Source organism: Candoia aspera, chromosome 2, assembly GCF_035149785.1.
Source record: "Candoia aspera isolate rCanAsp1 chromosome 2, rCanAsp1.hap2, whole genome shotgun sequence".
Classification (NCBI taxonomy): Eukaryota; Metazoa; Chordata; class Lepidosauria; order Squamata; family Boidae; genus Candoia; species Candoia aspera.
Window position 1 is genome coordinate 217,469,557 of NC_086154.1, and position 16,625 is coordinate 217,486,181.

The 16,625-nt window shown below is 34.5% G+C and overlaps 1 protein-coding gene across 1 annotated transcript in view; it reads right to left on the reverse strand.

Annotated features, from left to right (window-relative positions):
- MAN2A1 (mannosidase alpha class 2A member 1) overlaps positions 1–16,625 on the reverse strand; it is a 65,619-nt gene that overhangs the window by 11,999 nt on the left and 36,995 nt on the right. The window contains exons 10-19 of the mRNA XM_063295344.1: positions 15,756–15,941; positions 15,421–15,535; positions 13,984–14,051; positions 7,545–7,710; positions 4,846–5,079; positions 4,641–4,763; positions 3,901–4,015; positions 1,911–2,044; positions 957–1,098; positions 145–278 (exon numbers count right to left, since the gene is read on the reverse strand). Of these exons, the coding sequence (XP_063151414.1) occupies positions 145–278; positions 957–1,098; positions 1,911–2,044; positions 3,901–4,015; positions 4,641–4,763; positions 4,846–5,079; positions 7,545–7,710; positions 13,984–14,051; positions 15,421–15,535; positions 15,756–15,941 (1,417 nt within the window). The remainder of the gene's footprint in view (positions 1–144; positions 279–956; positions 1,099–1,910; positions 2,045–3,900; positions 4,016–4,640; positions 4,764–4,845; positions 5,080–7,544; positions 7,711–13,983; positions 14,052–15,420; positions 15,536–15,755; positions 15,942–16,625) is intronic.

The following is a 16,625-nucleotide window of genomic DNA, read 5'->3' on the forward strand; positions in this document are numbered from 1 at the left end:
AGACTAAAATTAACTATAATTTGAACACTGAAGAGGACTGCTGAACATATGATTCTAAAAAATTCTTGTGGAATATGTTTATGATATATGAATGGATATATTTAAAAGCTAATAATCTACAACAAGATGATAAAATATGCCTACCATATTTACTTCCTTTCTTTTCTCCAACAGAAGTCGAAATAGATTAGCCGTTATTTTGTTGTCCTGTACACCTTGACCTAAACCTCGATTGTCATCCTGCATAAGTCGACGATCCATGATAACCTCTAACTGGCCTAAAAAAATAAGCAATGATTTTATTTTGGCTCTACCAATTTGCATTCACATTATCTATTAAACACTGACTGCATTATACTTCCCACAAACATACACTGTTTTAAGTGTCTGAAGTAGTAATCCAAGTTAAGAGATATTTACAGAATAGCAGATTTAGATTTGCTATAATCTAAACCAAATAGTTATAAATTGTCAGAGTCAAAATAACAGTCCCAAATCTTTGAGAGACAGAACAGACTTTTAGATGATAGTATACAGTATGTATACTGTTTACAGGGACGCGGTGGCGCTGCGGGTTAAACCGCTGAGCTGTCGATCGGAAGGTCGGCGGTTCGAAACCGCGCGGCGGGGTGAGCTCCCGTTGCTCGTCCCAGCTTCTGCACACCAAGCAGTTCGAAAACATGCAAATGTGAGTAGATTAATTGGTACCGCTTCGGCGGGAAGGTAACGGCGTTCCGTGAGTCATACTGGCCACATGACCCGGAAGTGTCTATGACAACGCCGGCTCCAAGGCTTTGAAACGGAGATGAGCACCGCCCCCTAGAGTCGGACACGACTGGACTTTACGTCAAGGGAAACCTTTACCTTTACCTTTATACAGTATGTTGGTATTATCAACATAAGAAAGTTGTGATTTTCATCAGAGTCATACTGTAAAAGCTTCCACCATTTCTTACCACTTTTTAAACTTGCGATTCCAAGAGACTGAGCAGAATGAAGGGTCATGCGAATCTTGCTATCTTGTATATAAGCCATTGCAGTCATTGGATAAAAATTTGCTTGAAGAGGCAATTTGCTCATTGTCTGTCTAGGCTGAATCTAAATTATCAAATGTGACTTCAGTGAATGTTGAGAATTTAAATAATACAAATAGAAAAACTGCTTTTGCTTCATGAAAAATAGTAATTGTGAATACTACTTTATATAGTTTTATCTAATAGTACAGTAAATTTTATATTTTCATATAGTAATGAAAATATAAAATTTATATTTATATAAAATATAAAAGTATATGACTCAACCCAATATTATGTGACTATTTTATTCACGTTTTTATTAACATTAGACGTCTAATAAGAAGAAAATGCTACTTATTACCGAAATGATTGTTCAAAAATATTTCTGCAAAATCCAGTCACAAGAAGACCAGGCAAAGATGCTATTTACATCAGCTGAAGAAACTACATTTTTAATGGTTTGTTTGGTTTTTTTTGAAAGTCTGAACAGTAAACACTGTTTATATAAAACATGCCCATAAACTTATAAAAAATTAAGGATTAGTAAGAAAGGTAAGGGTTTTTTTTCTCAGCTATTGTTGTTATGCTGGCATCTCTCTCACACACATTTAAAGTTATCCATCAAACTTTCCCAAATATTATTTCCCTAGAATAAAGCAAATGGTAACTTTTTCTTCATATTCAATGACAAAGAAATGTATCTTTTCATCACAATTATATTCATTCATTCATTTGTCATTTTTATATCCTTCAGCGCTTACCCTTTTCTGTGACCCAAAATTCAGATTAAATATTATGCAGTTTATTATAATTACTTTTAACAATATATGTAAAAGGAATTTATGAACTTAATATATTTGTACAGTACCCATTAAATTAGTTCATGAGAATTACCTGGTATCCATTGAGGTCAGTATAAAATTTGTTATGGCTTTCTACATCAGATGAAATTCTCATTGCAATCTCACGATTGTATTCTCCTCTTATGTCCACAATATTGGATATCTCAAGAGACTGACCTTCTAACCCTAAATATAAAAGGTATCTCATAATACACTGGCCATGACATTTTCCAACAGTGGTTAGTTAAACTCAGGAACCTAGCTGGTACAAATGTCTCACAATCTCATATTTTAGTAAAATTGGGATCATGAAAAGACTACTTTTTTAGATGCTTGTATAGTTCTCCCTCCATAGTTGTTGATTCTTTACCACTACCATGTTCAAGCACTACTCTGGAACAGTAGGCTAAAGGACAGAAATTAGTAAGCAAGCATGTAATTAACCAACTAACCATATACCCATCCAAGCCTTCCACAATCTGCATGCCCTCCAGCACTGTGAACTTCAACTCCTAGAATTATCCACCAGCAGAACTACTGGAGAGAATTCTGGGAGTCAAATTTCACATCTGGAGTACATACATTTTTAGGAAAACACATGTATGCGCGCACACACACATTTTATTGCCCTCCTCTGACTTGCAGACATAACATGGATTTTCTATTTCTCTATCGTACTCACAGAAGCAGAAGGTAAATATGCAATATAGTTCAGCTGTTTCAGAAAGCTAAAAAACTTTCCAAATAAATATTATATATGTTTTATTTTCCATATTTTTTCATAGAAACAATTGCAGTTTTACATCTTGAAGGAAATATTCTTTTCAAACATTAATACATAGTTAACATTTGGACTTGCTAAAACACAGTATCTTTAAGATGACCTTGCCTGATAGTTCAGAAACTTTCAAAGGTCAAAGTCACCCGAGCTTGAAAATTTTTCAAAGGCAGTTTCACATACAATTTATTACAATAGCCTAGCCTCAAGTTGGCTGCATAAATTGAGCACATTAACCTCTACTGCAGTTAAAACTAAACGAGAACTCCCTGAATAGTCAGTAATGGGCTGGATGAAGAATAATAAATTGAAACTGAATCCAGACAAGATTAAAGTGTTGGTTTGTTTATAAAGTGTTCACGGGTCATAATTTCAGAGAGGTGATAGATCTGCCTATTCTGAATGGAATAACGCTCTCTCTGAAGGAGCAGGTATACGAGGTGGGGCTCCTTGAATTTCTATCTGGTTTTCCACACACAGGCAATAATCAGGGTCAACTTCATCAGCTTCAGCTGATATGCTAACTGCATTTCTTTCTGGAAGTGATCTTAAACCTGTAGCACTAGTGCTTAATAACCTCCAGGCTTTTCTAAATTAACACAATCTAAGTGGGGCCTGCCTTTGTGGTCAGTCCAGAAATTCAGTTGCTGCAAAACTCAGAAGCTGCCTTGGTTTCAGGAAGAATGCAGAGACACCACATCACACCTCTGCTTCATGCACTGCACTGGCTGCCAATTCATTTCAGGGCAAAAAACAAAATGCTGATTGTTTTGTTAAACCCCTACATGACTTAGGTCTGTGATGATTAAGGGAACAACTCATTTTACAGGAACTTCCATGCTCAAGGACGAAGTCTGCTACGGAGGCTGAGCTCATCTGGCAGTGACTTGGGGTTGCATCTTTTCTAACAGTGCCTCAGTTCTCTGAAATGCAGTTCCCATACAATTGAATGAGCTAGCATATTTATTAGCTTTTAGAAACACCTTTAAAAGACATCTTTTTGGAGAGGCTTTTAACTGTTGATTAATCATTAATTTTAACAGTTGACTTTACTTGTTTTATTGTTAGTCAAATTGTTTTTAATGCCTTGATTTGAAATTTGGTTTTATTGTAAACCACCAACAGTTTCTGATGGTCAATAGCATAGCAAGTCAAACAAACAATAGTCAGTTATAATCACAAATACTCTAGCAAAAAAAATCAGTATTCTTATCTTTAAACAGAACAATAGTAGAGTTAACTACATTTGTTAATTTTACCTTACCATGAACTTTATAAAGTCGTACAGTGTGAGTCACATGACTGAAAAAAGTAGTAACTTCAGAAAAAATTCTCCCATGTGTCACTCGAATGATAGGTGGATCAGAAAAAATATAAGGCTGCAACAAGACAAAGGTAAACAAATTTGTACTTCCTAGTTTCAGGTTTCATGGTCCTGCTTGAAAGAGAGGAGTGGAGGGGGAATGCAATTAGTTCCCCCAAATGATTAAAACATTCAGATATTTTACCATAAAGTAAAAATTAATTTTATTTCTCCATGTCACTGTTCACTAAGAAAGTAATTTTTGTCAATCCCCCCTTTCATCTTTTAGCTGCCCATTATTTTATTCTAGCAGGTCTCACAATTTCTAAACAGGAACAGGAGAAATCAGCAAAAAATTAAATCTTCTGAAATTCTAAACCCAAGCCTACACCAGTAATATAATAAAAGACATGATAGTGCATAGTATACATTTTATTTTTTTGATTATTTCTAAAAAAAAAAAAAGAGCAGGCATACTACTTGCAATCAAGTACTCCTGAATTATTTCAGCAACCATTCCTCTCCCACCCTCCTTTAATTAGTCTGGAGTCACTTTTCTCATCAACATTCTTTTACTAAGTTGAATTACCTTTTTACTAGGTAGGAGTCAACTTTGATTCCAAGCCAATATATCACATTTACTACTCTCCCCTCCTCCATAAACCCCCAAAGTAAGCCTATTGTAAGTGTAGTAATATTACCTTGCCCTCTCCATCTGGCAAGAAGAGATAAGCTCCACTTTTGTCTCTGTTACTTGTAGTTCCATACCAAGCAAACTCCAACTTTACCCTGTAATTTTTATTATCTTCTTTCGTATTTACTTTCTAAAGGGAAAGCAATTAATGAGGTTAATCTTCCTCATAATTTCAGCATCAAAAGTATTTTCAAAATAGTTTACATTCATACCTCGACAAGTCCAGAATTCCCAGAGAACCAGATTTTCATGTAAAAGTTCTCTAACATGATCTCATCCAAAGCATTCTGTACCTCTTTAACAGTAAAAATTCTGTATGGCTTGACTAACTTAGCTTTATCATTATGATATAGATTATAATCAGCCAGTGCAGTTTCTGTATTCAGTCCCTCTAGAAGCTCATAAACTCCAAAACCCAAAGGAGGTAGATGAGCCAAGAAAGAGATCTGTTGAATAAAAGAAAGAAAATGTTACATTTCTGATGTCAAGAACAGACAACCAAGTGTCAACAAATTTTTTTGGCTCTCAAAACAACTAATCGTTAAGATCTTAAACTCAAGACTAGAAACTATTTTATAAGGGAAATAGTCATATGAAAACAAATTTTATTCAGAAGAATTATTTCTCACATTAGCTGAACTTTTTAGTTTATTACATCTATGGCTTTACCTAAATTAAAGTAGTAGCTTGGGCAGAATATCAACAACAGCTATGCTTTTCCTCATGAAGTAAACAAATTATCAGTTGACCTCAGTTCCTCATGACTCCATAGACACACCCAGGTAATTTTCGTGCTGAAGATATGGAAGTGGCACTGCCTTAATTGAGGATATTTTTTTAAAACCAGTGTAGCCTCCCCACCTCCCTGCTGGGATTTTGTGGACATTTCTCATCTAGATCTTAACCACGCCTCATTCTGCTTAACTTCCAAGTCCATAGCTGCCACTTCCTGAGAAGCCAGCTGTCACAGATATCACTAAAACAGATCTTCCTATTTTTTCCCATTTTAAGAATTATGAAGGTAAAATAGGTCCATACAATATAATATGATAAATTCATCTGGTAAAAAGGAATTATGAATCAAATTCAAAATACGATACTTAATAGTCTAGACTGGTTTATGTTTTAGACTCTTACCTGCAAGTTTCAAGAAGACAAAATTCATCACATTTGCTTTACATGACTGTAATACAATAGGTACAAAGCACACCAGCAGGTGTGAATATCTGATTGTCTTAAACTACATTCATTTGGCTAATAATTTAATCAAAGTGAAATTAAGGTTATTTTCTCATACCACAAAACAGAAAGAAAGGGAAGTTACTTGCATACTTCTATATAAAACTAGTTTAAAAAAATCTCTGCTCCAACAAATCTGTATTCTGTTCTGATATCCCTTGCCAAATTCAAATTTAAACTGTTGAAATGTAAACATTGTAATTTATCAGTTTTGCTTAGTTTATTATTATTGATGCGCCATTAGGCCATATCAAAGTACAGAATATAAAACACTGAATATTAATAAAACCATATATAAAAATAGAAAAGAAACAAATTAAAAAAAGAAAAAGAAAAAATACAGATCGTATTTCTGTATCATCCCTACAGTTTGCCCCAGTCAGACTCATATATGCAAATATCAACTAAACTGTTTTGTTCAAATAAAGGGCCGTATTATATGTAATTTTTGAATTCTGACAGAAACATGATTTGTATTTTTTATTCTTGTTTATTTGTCTCTTTTATTCTATTTTTATATATGGTCTTATTAACGTTCAGTGTTTTATATTCTGTTCTTTGATATGGCCTAATGGCTAATCAATAATAATATAAAATGTGTTGTTGCAATATAAGGGTCCCAGTAGGCCATTTGTCTTATGTGTGGTCCTAGATACTGATCTCTCTCTTTCTTATACAATTGACTTTCAAATAATACCTGTGTTATGTCTTCTATCTCTGGGGCTTCACAAATACAAGTATGTTCATTAATAAGGGACTTAGTTAAATCTTCCATATTTAAACATTGTGTCCAGCTGCTCAAATCCTGCTCATATAAATACCGCCCTAAGGTGTTTAGGCATTTCTGTGTTTAATACTTAGCAGTTTGGAAGGTACTTTTGTAGTGGCTCATCCATTTCAATGTACCAACCTTACTAAAGATGGCTATATCTTTCTGTGCTTCTATATCCAAGATTCTTTGTGCAGCAATCTTTTTAGCTTGTTCTCCAGTTGTACAAGAGACAGGGAGACCACAGCTCCTAATATAATTTGTCAGTTGTACAATCCAAGTAGTCTGTAATTGAGATTTTGTCTGTTCTAACAGACACATTTCTGGGAGTCTGTCAGTTTCCACTGCATTAATTTTGCACCAATAATTGTAAGCCCTGATTTTAGACAAAGAACAAACTGTATAAATTACCAATTCAGCTCTAACTGCAGCAACTGAAATCCTTTTATCCACTCCCAAAATACTTCTCAGATGCTGTGATTGTGTTTGTTCTAAAAGTGATATATGTTTTAAGCCCCAAACTTCAGCTCCATTTAAGGGCATAGGGGTAAATACAATTTATCAGTTGTCCATTACAGTATTATTTTTTAAAAACACTATAAATCCCATTCTGAGTTATTTATTTGGGAACAAACCTCATTAATCCCAGTAAGGTTTATTTCTAAGTAAAGGTGCTTACGATTTTATTCTAAAAGTTCCAGCATTTTCAAGGCCTCAGAATGGAGGCACTAATGAGGATTTTTTTGTAATTTGAATTTTTAAAATACAATCTAGAAGGCATTCTTTATCAACAATAATAAATCATTGTCTGAAACTTAATCTTTTTTATTTTGCAATTAGTAGGGCATTTTCCAAAATTAAGTTTGTTCAGAACCTATACCCATATATATTAAAATAGCTTGCCTGGTATGCATCATGTGATATTTTAGATGTTCCATCCCATACTGCACTAAGTTGAACCACAACTGCTCTTCCAGATGGAGAGAGTACTTTAACTCTAGGCGTATTCACATAGACTGAAACCACTGATGCGCGTTCTTGTTCTACAGGATTATAAATCACAAGGTACCTGCAAGAAAGTTGATATACATTTATAAAATCAAAGTAATTTGGTCAAGTAATTCTGCTTCACTAAAAATAAATTCTCCAGGTATGAGAAATCATTAGAAATAGAATCAGATATATTCATGACTGGGTTCATGACTGGACTAAGCCATATTTTGTTTTACATATTGTTTGTTGAACAAACCAGAAATTAATCAGATTCAATCTTGTAGAGAAGTAAAGCAGTCATCAATTGTTTGGCCAATTCATGATTTCTTTTCATCAATTTTAGCACTTCTTCTATGCACTTCTATTGATGGTCTAAAGGGATGGGGAGGGCACCTAAGTATAAAAATTGAGTCCTTGTTAATACACATTGCTAAACAGCAACTGTATCAACAGTTTCAAATGGTTGTTTATTGTCCAGAAATAATCTACAGTTTACTTACTGATCCTGTTTACATATATGAAATAAAAACCAATCATATTATGGCTTAACATGATATATGAATCCAGCCTATTTTTTATCTAAAAGGAACCATAGTTTCTTATATTTTGTGGATATATAAACAAGTCCCTGACCAAGATAAATCAGTAACCCTGTTGTGTGATGTATGTCAATGGACTTATATACTACCCAATTTTAAAAAATGCAATGTATAAATGTACTGCTATTTTTTAAAATGAAAGAACTTCATAACATTGGATTGGATGAAATTAAGCTTCTTCCAAGGAAACATCTTCCAATGAAGGAAACTTGGAAAATTCAACCCATTTTTTTTTAATGATGTTTAGCAGCTTGCTGACTTGGCAGGATCCAGATATATAGAGGCTAAAACTGAATTTCTGAGAATTATTCAAACTGAACCAACAAATCTGGCTGAATCTAAAGTTAGCTACAGAAATGCTATTTCACTGCTAAAACCTCAATTAATATATCAATGGACACTGAAACTGTAAACTTAAATCCATATTTATGCAAATTCCCCCCCCCCCCAAATCTAAGTTTTACTATTAAAATGATTTATCTTGACATGGCATTTCTGGCCCCGTTCTCTTATCTTTATCACACTCCACAATTGGTTATGTTACTGAGATACTACTTCTGTAAATTTGTACAAGTACCAGCTGCAAAGGTCAGAATGAATATATTGAAATTGTGTACGTGTATACTATACTTACAGAAAGCAAAAGGTTAAAAGCAACTAAGTAACAAGCTAGAAACAAAATATAAGTAAGGTAAGTTCCACAAAATCGATATACCTATAAAATCAAACTGGCCATACAATAAAGAAGAAAACATCTGCATCGCTATGTATTCTTCTGAAGTACCTCCAGAATAATAAATAGTGCTGTATATTCACTAACAAAGGGGATAGCTCCAAGTAGTATTTTGATTGGTACCTATATCACCAAATCGTCTATCAACCTCCAGAACTACACAATGAGACATGACATCAAGATAATACAAAAATCTACATAGAAATCCTTCCCGCAGATTTTCTATTCTGTACTCTGCCCATGTAAATGTTTTATACCAGAGCAAGTAATGTGAGGCCCATGGATGCTTCTCTTAGTGCTCATCAGGCACTACAATACAATTAATTCCAAATTTTAAGATTATTTAATACTCTATATTTACAAAAGTAGATAAGGACAATCTCTCATATAATATTAGAATCCAGGATCAAATACAGTTGAATGTTGGGAAATTCAGGAAGAAGAAAATAAAATCTTTAAAATTAAATGGGGAGAGTACTATTTGGTCTAGTGGTTAAGGCAACAGGCTAGAAACCAGGAGGCTGTGAGTTCTAGTCCCACATTAGGCATGAAAGCCAGCTGGGTAGCCTTGGGCCAGTCACTCTCCCTCAGCCCAACTCACCTCACAGGGTTGTTGTTGTGGGGGAAATAGGAGGAGGAAGGAGTATTAGGTATGTTCACCGCCTTGACTTATTTATAAAAATAATGAAAGAGGGATAGAAAATAAATAAATAAATAATAAAATTAATATTTATTTATTATTCACATTTCTATCACCGCCCATCTCCCCCTAAAAAATAGCCTGTTTTAAAGCTTCCAATAGGAATGTGGCTAGCCATTATGAGAACAGAATACTGGAATCTATCAGGACTGTTACACCATTCCCTACCCAAAAAGGTTTGCATTCTAAAATAAAGATTAATTTTATTTACTGATTTAAAATTGTAATTCGTATCATTACTGACTATATCAACTCCATATATATTCTCCAGCACCTTGTCACTGATGCAAACTAGAACGTATATTTCTGTCACCTAGGAGACATGTAAGCTGCTAATGCAAAGAGAGTCTGCATATCGCCCACACTGAGGATTTGTGAAAACTTTAAATCAGATTAATAATGTTACAGAAAAATAAGAAGGGCAATATAATATTCTATTTTGAACAGAACCACCAGGAAAAATATCACTGGATTAAGAAGTGTCACCTGTACATAGATTGGGGGAATCTAATTTATCATGGAGAGAAACGTTTTGGGGAATAGAGAAAAATTAAAAGCTAAGGACAGACCTATAAAGCAGAAGGAATGCATCTTTTTAATAGTCTTAAAATACATGTTTTAAGGAAAAATAAAACTACAACATCTGCATACGGTTAATAAGTTTGCATTTCAGATACACAACAGTATGCACATTGCAACTACAACTAATACAGATCTACCATACTATTTTAGAGCAACGTGTATGATATTATGCCACCTATAATATCATAGTTACAATAATCAAGACGTCACACTCACAGCAGACTCTACTCATTCTGTGTAGCACAAAACAACACTCATGTGGAAGACAGCGACCAGATATAACTCATCACAAATAAATTAAAAAAATAAAAATAAGAAAAAACCCCTGAAGCATAGTGGCAGGTTTATTGAAGGAAGTTTGCTCCCATTAAATTCCTGGAGAACTTGGAAAAACTGAACAACTACCTCTGTTTTAGAGGCATTAGGCAGCTATGCTGCTCTCACCATTCAGAGCACTTCTTTGTGGCACTGGCCTCTGGGTCTATGCTGGAATTGATTCTTCCTTCAAAAATTTAAAATTGCTCTCCTGTTTCGATCAGCCAGAAAGACCCTGAAGAAAAAAATTTCCAGTCAGAACATTTTTTTCCTAAAATTAGAAGTGTGGTTTGGCTTATTCCAGCATTAAAGTGCTCTCCAAAATTCCAATTTCATTCTAGAACCAATTAAATTGTATTTTATTCTTACTGCCACTCTTGCAGCCATGGGAAAAAATCTACCTTGATATGTTCCTAAGCAATGGGATGGTGCACTTAAATCAGTGGTGCATCCATTAGAATTTTCATTTGCAAAAATACCACCTCCCTTTATGAACTTTCAGGAAGGCTATAAAAATTTGATGGAACAGTTGTACTGATTGTATACAAACAAGAGTAACAGAGATGTTTTCAAAAAATGCCCTAAGTAATTTTGCAGAAACAGACAACTGCAAGTGTTAACAAGGAAAATAAGTTACTTACCTCTAGTATCAAAAAATTAATACCAATATGCCTAAACATTATGTCATACAACTTTTAACCAGGAAAACTAAACTGCATCAAACTTGCATTGCAGTATAACTGAATACAAAACCCTCAATGATAAAACATAATCTCTTCAAGTAGCATAAATATGTAACTGGAAGATGAGCAAGAACTCCAATGAGAGGCAGTTTGGTTCCTTTCTCCTGATAAAACAACTGCCAAAATCCACAGATCATCATAAAAGTGTATGAACTATTTCACCAATTATAATACCATCCATAAATTCCATCTGTGAATGGCAGCAAAAGAAATTAAGATCATAATACAGCCTAGAAACCTAAAAAAAAAACTATCATGTCAAAACAACACATACATATTGCTATCTGGAAAAATTATAATGAACAATCTCTAAACAGTAAATGATTGAATACATGTTTGAAAATGGTTAACAAAGCAAGAGAACACTGGAAGAAATGCCAAAAGAATATGTGTGCTTCAACAAGATTTAGCACCTTTCTGAATCTTGCAGTATCCATCAAAAACACATAGCAAATTTTTACCTAAAACTTATGAATGACTACTGAACCTTTAAGCTTTGTAACTGCATATAATACATTTTCCATTTTTAAAAAATTCCCAGTATACTACTACTTTTGCCAATGTTTAGGGCGTAACACTTGTAATAAAAAAAACACAACTCCTAGGTGTATATAATCACCTTAAATAATGACATCACAGATCTATTTAGTACTTATGTTGAACAAATCTGCAAAGAAGTCTGTTTCAGAACTAGTTTTTCTTTGGTTACAATACAACTGGTATCTTTTTCATTACTGCTGTACCTAAAACTATTTGCTCACACCTCTGCTATTTATATCTAAACAACACTGTAAGAAAGAATACACCCAAGTATGTTTACCTTTTGGAACCAACTAGGGCTACGGTTCTCATTACTGTGCCTACAACCCTCTACCTTGGTGTCTTTTCAGTTTCATGCCCCCTTTTCTATGTTTGACCATGTCATTCTGTGAATGGACAAGCCCCTCATGCAAAGCCGCTATCATGCCCAGAACTATGTTGTCAAAATGTGTCCACTGACCATAAAAGTTGGGAACCCTATAATAGAAAGGTTATAGATATAATATGTACAGTAAGTTAGACACACACAGTTTTCATTTCACTGACCCACTGACCCATAAGCTATGAGCAATAGTAGCAGAAGCAAATATTTTTAAATCTGCTTCCAGAGTCACTGGGAGTCGGGTGGCATATAAATTTAGATAATAATAATACTAATGGTAATAGTTGTAAGCAGGGTTTCATGTTCCTACTTTACTAATATAGGACTATGGAATTAACTCTTATGACTCTATTCTCATTACTTGTGGCCCTTATGAGTTAAAATGTTTGATTTTAACTTTCATTGCTAGCAATTATTAATTTTCAGTAGTCAAGCTTATTCAAAACAACTTTACCTTATACAGCTTTCCCTATTCAAAGTGGTATGCGTGTATCTCAGCCTATTTATAACTGACTAAACTGATATAAAGCTTTCTGAACACGCTACAATTGGTGCATAATGCTCTGATTGCACTACTTGCTTTTTACATGAGCAGGCAAAGCTAACAAATTGTAGACAGCTCTTTTGCAAGGAAAGCAGTATGTGCTTTTATTATCCAAGACTACTTGCAGAAGGAGACATGGGATGCAATGCAAGCAATGCACATCAGCATGCAGCTCATATTGTGGCTTATCATGTTGTATCAACTGGCTAAGAAAGACATCTGTAACCTTATTCATTTGATGTTCCTACTGTTTCTTCTTGAAATCAACTGCAGCTTAGTACAAAACCAATAACATCAAGTAGATTTTCTGGTAATCAATCTTTACTTAAAAAATAAAATCAGTAGAAAAGTTAAGACTGAAAGATTGTTAAAAAAAGTCAGACATTCTGCTAGATATTTATTAAATATTTGTTTTAATATTGCTTTAATGCTTTTTAAACAACAAATTATTTGTTTTGCCCTAATCATCTCTAAATGTGCCTTTGCTACTATCTCACAACTGATAAAAGATGTTTGTGCTATAATTATTTTTCTTAGCATTTCCTTTGTTTCCTGTGTATGTCTGTTTTATACAAGAGGTAGTTGAAATGCAGTATGTATTTGAATTGTGTTACCTTGTATTATTATAATCAACTGATGGGCTGCCAAAGCAAGATACATTAAAGCACACACTTTTACAACTAAAATAAAGTTAAATGGTTGACAGTGGGCAAATGAAAAAGATTCTTTTTATTGGAAAAGAGAATGGAAATCCACCAATCTTCTACATTTACAGTCCCCAATGAAACCTTGCATATTCTCTTGGAAAGTGTCCCAATTCCCCAGAAGCAAAAATCGCACCTCTTCCTAGCTGTGGTGAAACCTTCTTTCTGTAGAGTTCTGTTTTATAGAACTGTAGATCCATTATTTTATATAAATCTAATCATTTAGTTATTCAAGAAGCATTATTTCATATCCAGGTTTCTTTAGCAATGACATAGTTAACTTACCATTTATAATAGAAATTGGTCTGTTGTTAATCAGAAGTAACATTTGCACTGGTAATCTGGGTTGGGGCACATGCTGGGAGGGGCACATGCTGGTAGTGGATAAACTAGAGCAAACAGTGATTGTGCTGAACAGTGCATGCTCTCTCATTCACACATACACAATATAGAAACATCATTTAGCATTTCCAGATATTTTCAAATATTAAAGAACCAAATATTTACCTTGGCTGTTTTCCCAGCTGTATGACAGTCTTATGGGGCAGAGTCTCTTGTGAAGACTGAGTAACATCCTACCAGCAGGGAAAGTATTTTTGGTTACTTACTAATACAACACATAAAACAAACATCAGAGCTAGGAATAGTCCAAGAGATCTGCAACTGTGCTATAATGATGGTGGGTGATTTTGGCCCTGCCTGCCTGCCTTTCTATTTCCTATCCCGCCTTTATTATTTCTTTATAAATAACTCACAGCAGTGAACATACCTAACACTCCTCCCTCCTCCTCTCTTCCCCACAACCACCACCCTGTGAGGTGAGTTGGGCTGAGGGAGAGTGACTGGCCCAAGGTCACCCAGCCGCTTTCATGCCTAAGGCGGGACTAGAACTCTCAAATCTCCTGGTTTCTAGCCCGTTGCCTTAACCACTAGACCAAACTGGCTTTTGTAGGACTAAATCCCAAATCTTCCGTTTAAGTTCTAGTAAGGCTTTATCTGGGCTGAGTGCAATGTTGCCAGGAGAAAGAAGCCACAATATGCCAGACAAGAATCAATATTCCACCTCAGGAATGAGGAAAACCTATCCAGTAGGGTAAGTGGAGGCTCACACCAAAAAAATTTATCTCAAACAAAATCTGAGACAAAGTCTCAGGTGGGCCCCAAGAGAAATGCAGCCAAGCTTTAATCAAACAAGGACATTTGAAGCTTGGCAAGAGACACAAAGTATGATTTTCAGAAACTTAGACTGAACAGCTTATAACCCAGTGTGTTATCCCATTTTTTCAGACTGAGTTATTTCAGACTCAGATACATTAATTATAATGTTCGTGTAAAAATACATATAATTTCATTGATTATTTATTGTTCACTATTTAATCTTTTTTTTTTAATTCAGTGGAAATGCCACCTCTAGTAGTTCACAATACAGCACCCATGGGACACTAATGCTTCCAGAATATCTTCCTTGGTGTTCTATCTCAGATGATTTTTTAAAAAATGTTTAGCTATTTTGCTTCAAAACAAAACAAGGGATTCCTTTCATTATTACCTTTATTTCCCATGAACAAGTATTAGACTCACAAAGACATGGAAGTATTCTTAAAAAATAGAACAGGCAGTTAGAAGCTAGTGCTTTGCTTTAAAGTACTCCAGCTGATCCCTCCCTTCCTGCCCCCCCCCAAAAAAAAGACTAGGGTGGAAACAGGGAAATTATGAGACGAGATCCTGGGAGTGTAGCAGGGCATATTTTGCTTATATGCATATGTCCTGCTACAGTTCTATTTTGCTGTTCTAATTTGTGATTAAAGGACTAGTTCAAGTTTAAAATTCACTTTTTATGCTCTATCCCAGCCAACTTTCACTGATAAGCTATCTTTTCATCAGCACAATTTATGGCCTCTTTTGCAGTCACCATGATCACAACAACTATTTTGTGAAACCCACCATTTTAAAGAATGGTGTTGCTGGGTTGTAGCTGTACATTTCTTGGTCCTTTAGAATAAGAATGTGAGCAGATTCAGTGATGATCTCCTTCAAGTTCATTAATGAATGGAAAAGCCTGTGAAAAAAATGCAGCAACTATGGAAGACTAAATTTAAGAAATTTTGTATTAAAGGAATAGGAAAAAAGGTTTGCCAAGTACTTATTGACATGCAAGTATTAATTTAGACTACTTAAACTTAAAACAAATAATCTAGTGTGATCTAAAACAAGAATCCAGAAATCAGATTCATCTTGAATAAAAATTGTTGAGATACTTTAACATTTTTAATACTCACCTTGTACCATAATCTACCACTACCCAATCTTTTGAAGTTCCTGTGATGGCATCATGATGCTGAAAAAGTCCCAGATTTCTTCTGGCCTCTGTCAGCAATCTGTAATAGTCTACAGAAGGAAATATTTTTGTTTTCTCAAACCTTTTGGATTGTAGCACAGCCAAAGAATATAGAATTTCTGCAGCCCTGAAAGAAAAGGCAATGCTTATTATTAGTATTATTAGCTGAACAAATATATTCTTAAAAGTAGTTTCTATTGTGCAATTGGACAACATTTGCAATTTTGACTTACATTTCATTACCATCACTCAGTACTCTAAGGTGTATTAGGAAAATATTTGATTAGAGGTATTATTCTGATCCTTTCACACATAAATAGCTCACCCTTATAGAAAAATCACAGTTTGAAAAACAAAGTTTGGGATGTATGTATTCAAGTATGCACATATCAATCTACTGGTAGCTTGGGCCTTCTATAATACTCTTCACTTGGATAAGTGAAGTATTCAGGCAATGTAAACATTTAATAAACAAATAAACTCCTTTGAACCTAAAACTGGATTTGATTTAGTTCACAGTACTCTTTGGCAATGCATATAATTTAAGTATTTGTCGTCGTCGTCATCATCATCTTCTGGGGTAGGGCTATGTGCACAGCATTTGAAAATCCCAAAATGATGAGACAATCATTTCCTTTGGTTATCTCTGCACTTCCATTTCCTGGAGGTCACAGCAAATATATTACCTCTGTATGCTCACAACTTTGGAAAGCCTTCAGATCAGCTGATCTGAGCCTTGAGGAAGAGGCAAGTGCTTTGATGCTTGATGAAGTAGTATTTTGCTCATGCCAACACACTTTGGGAAATGCCT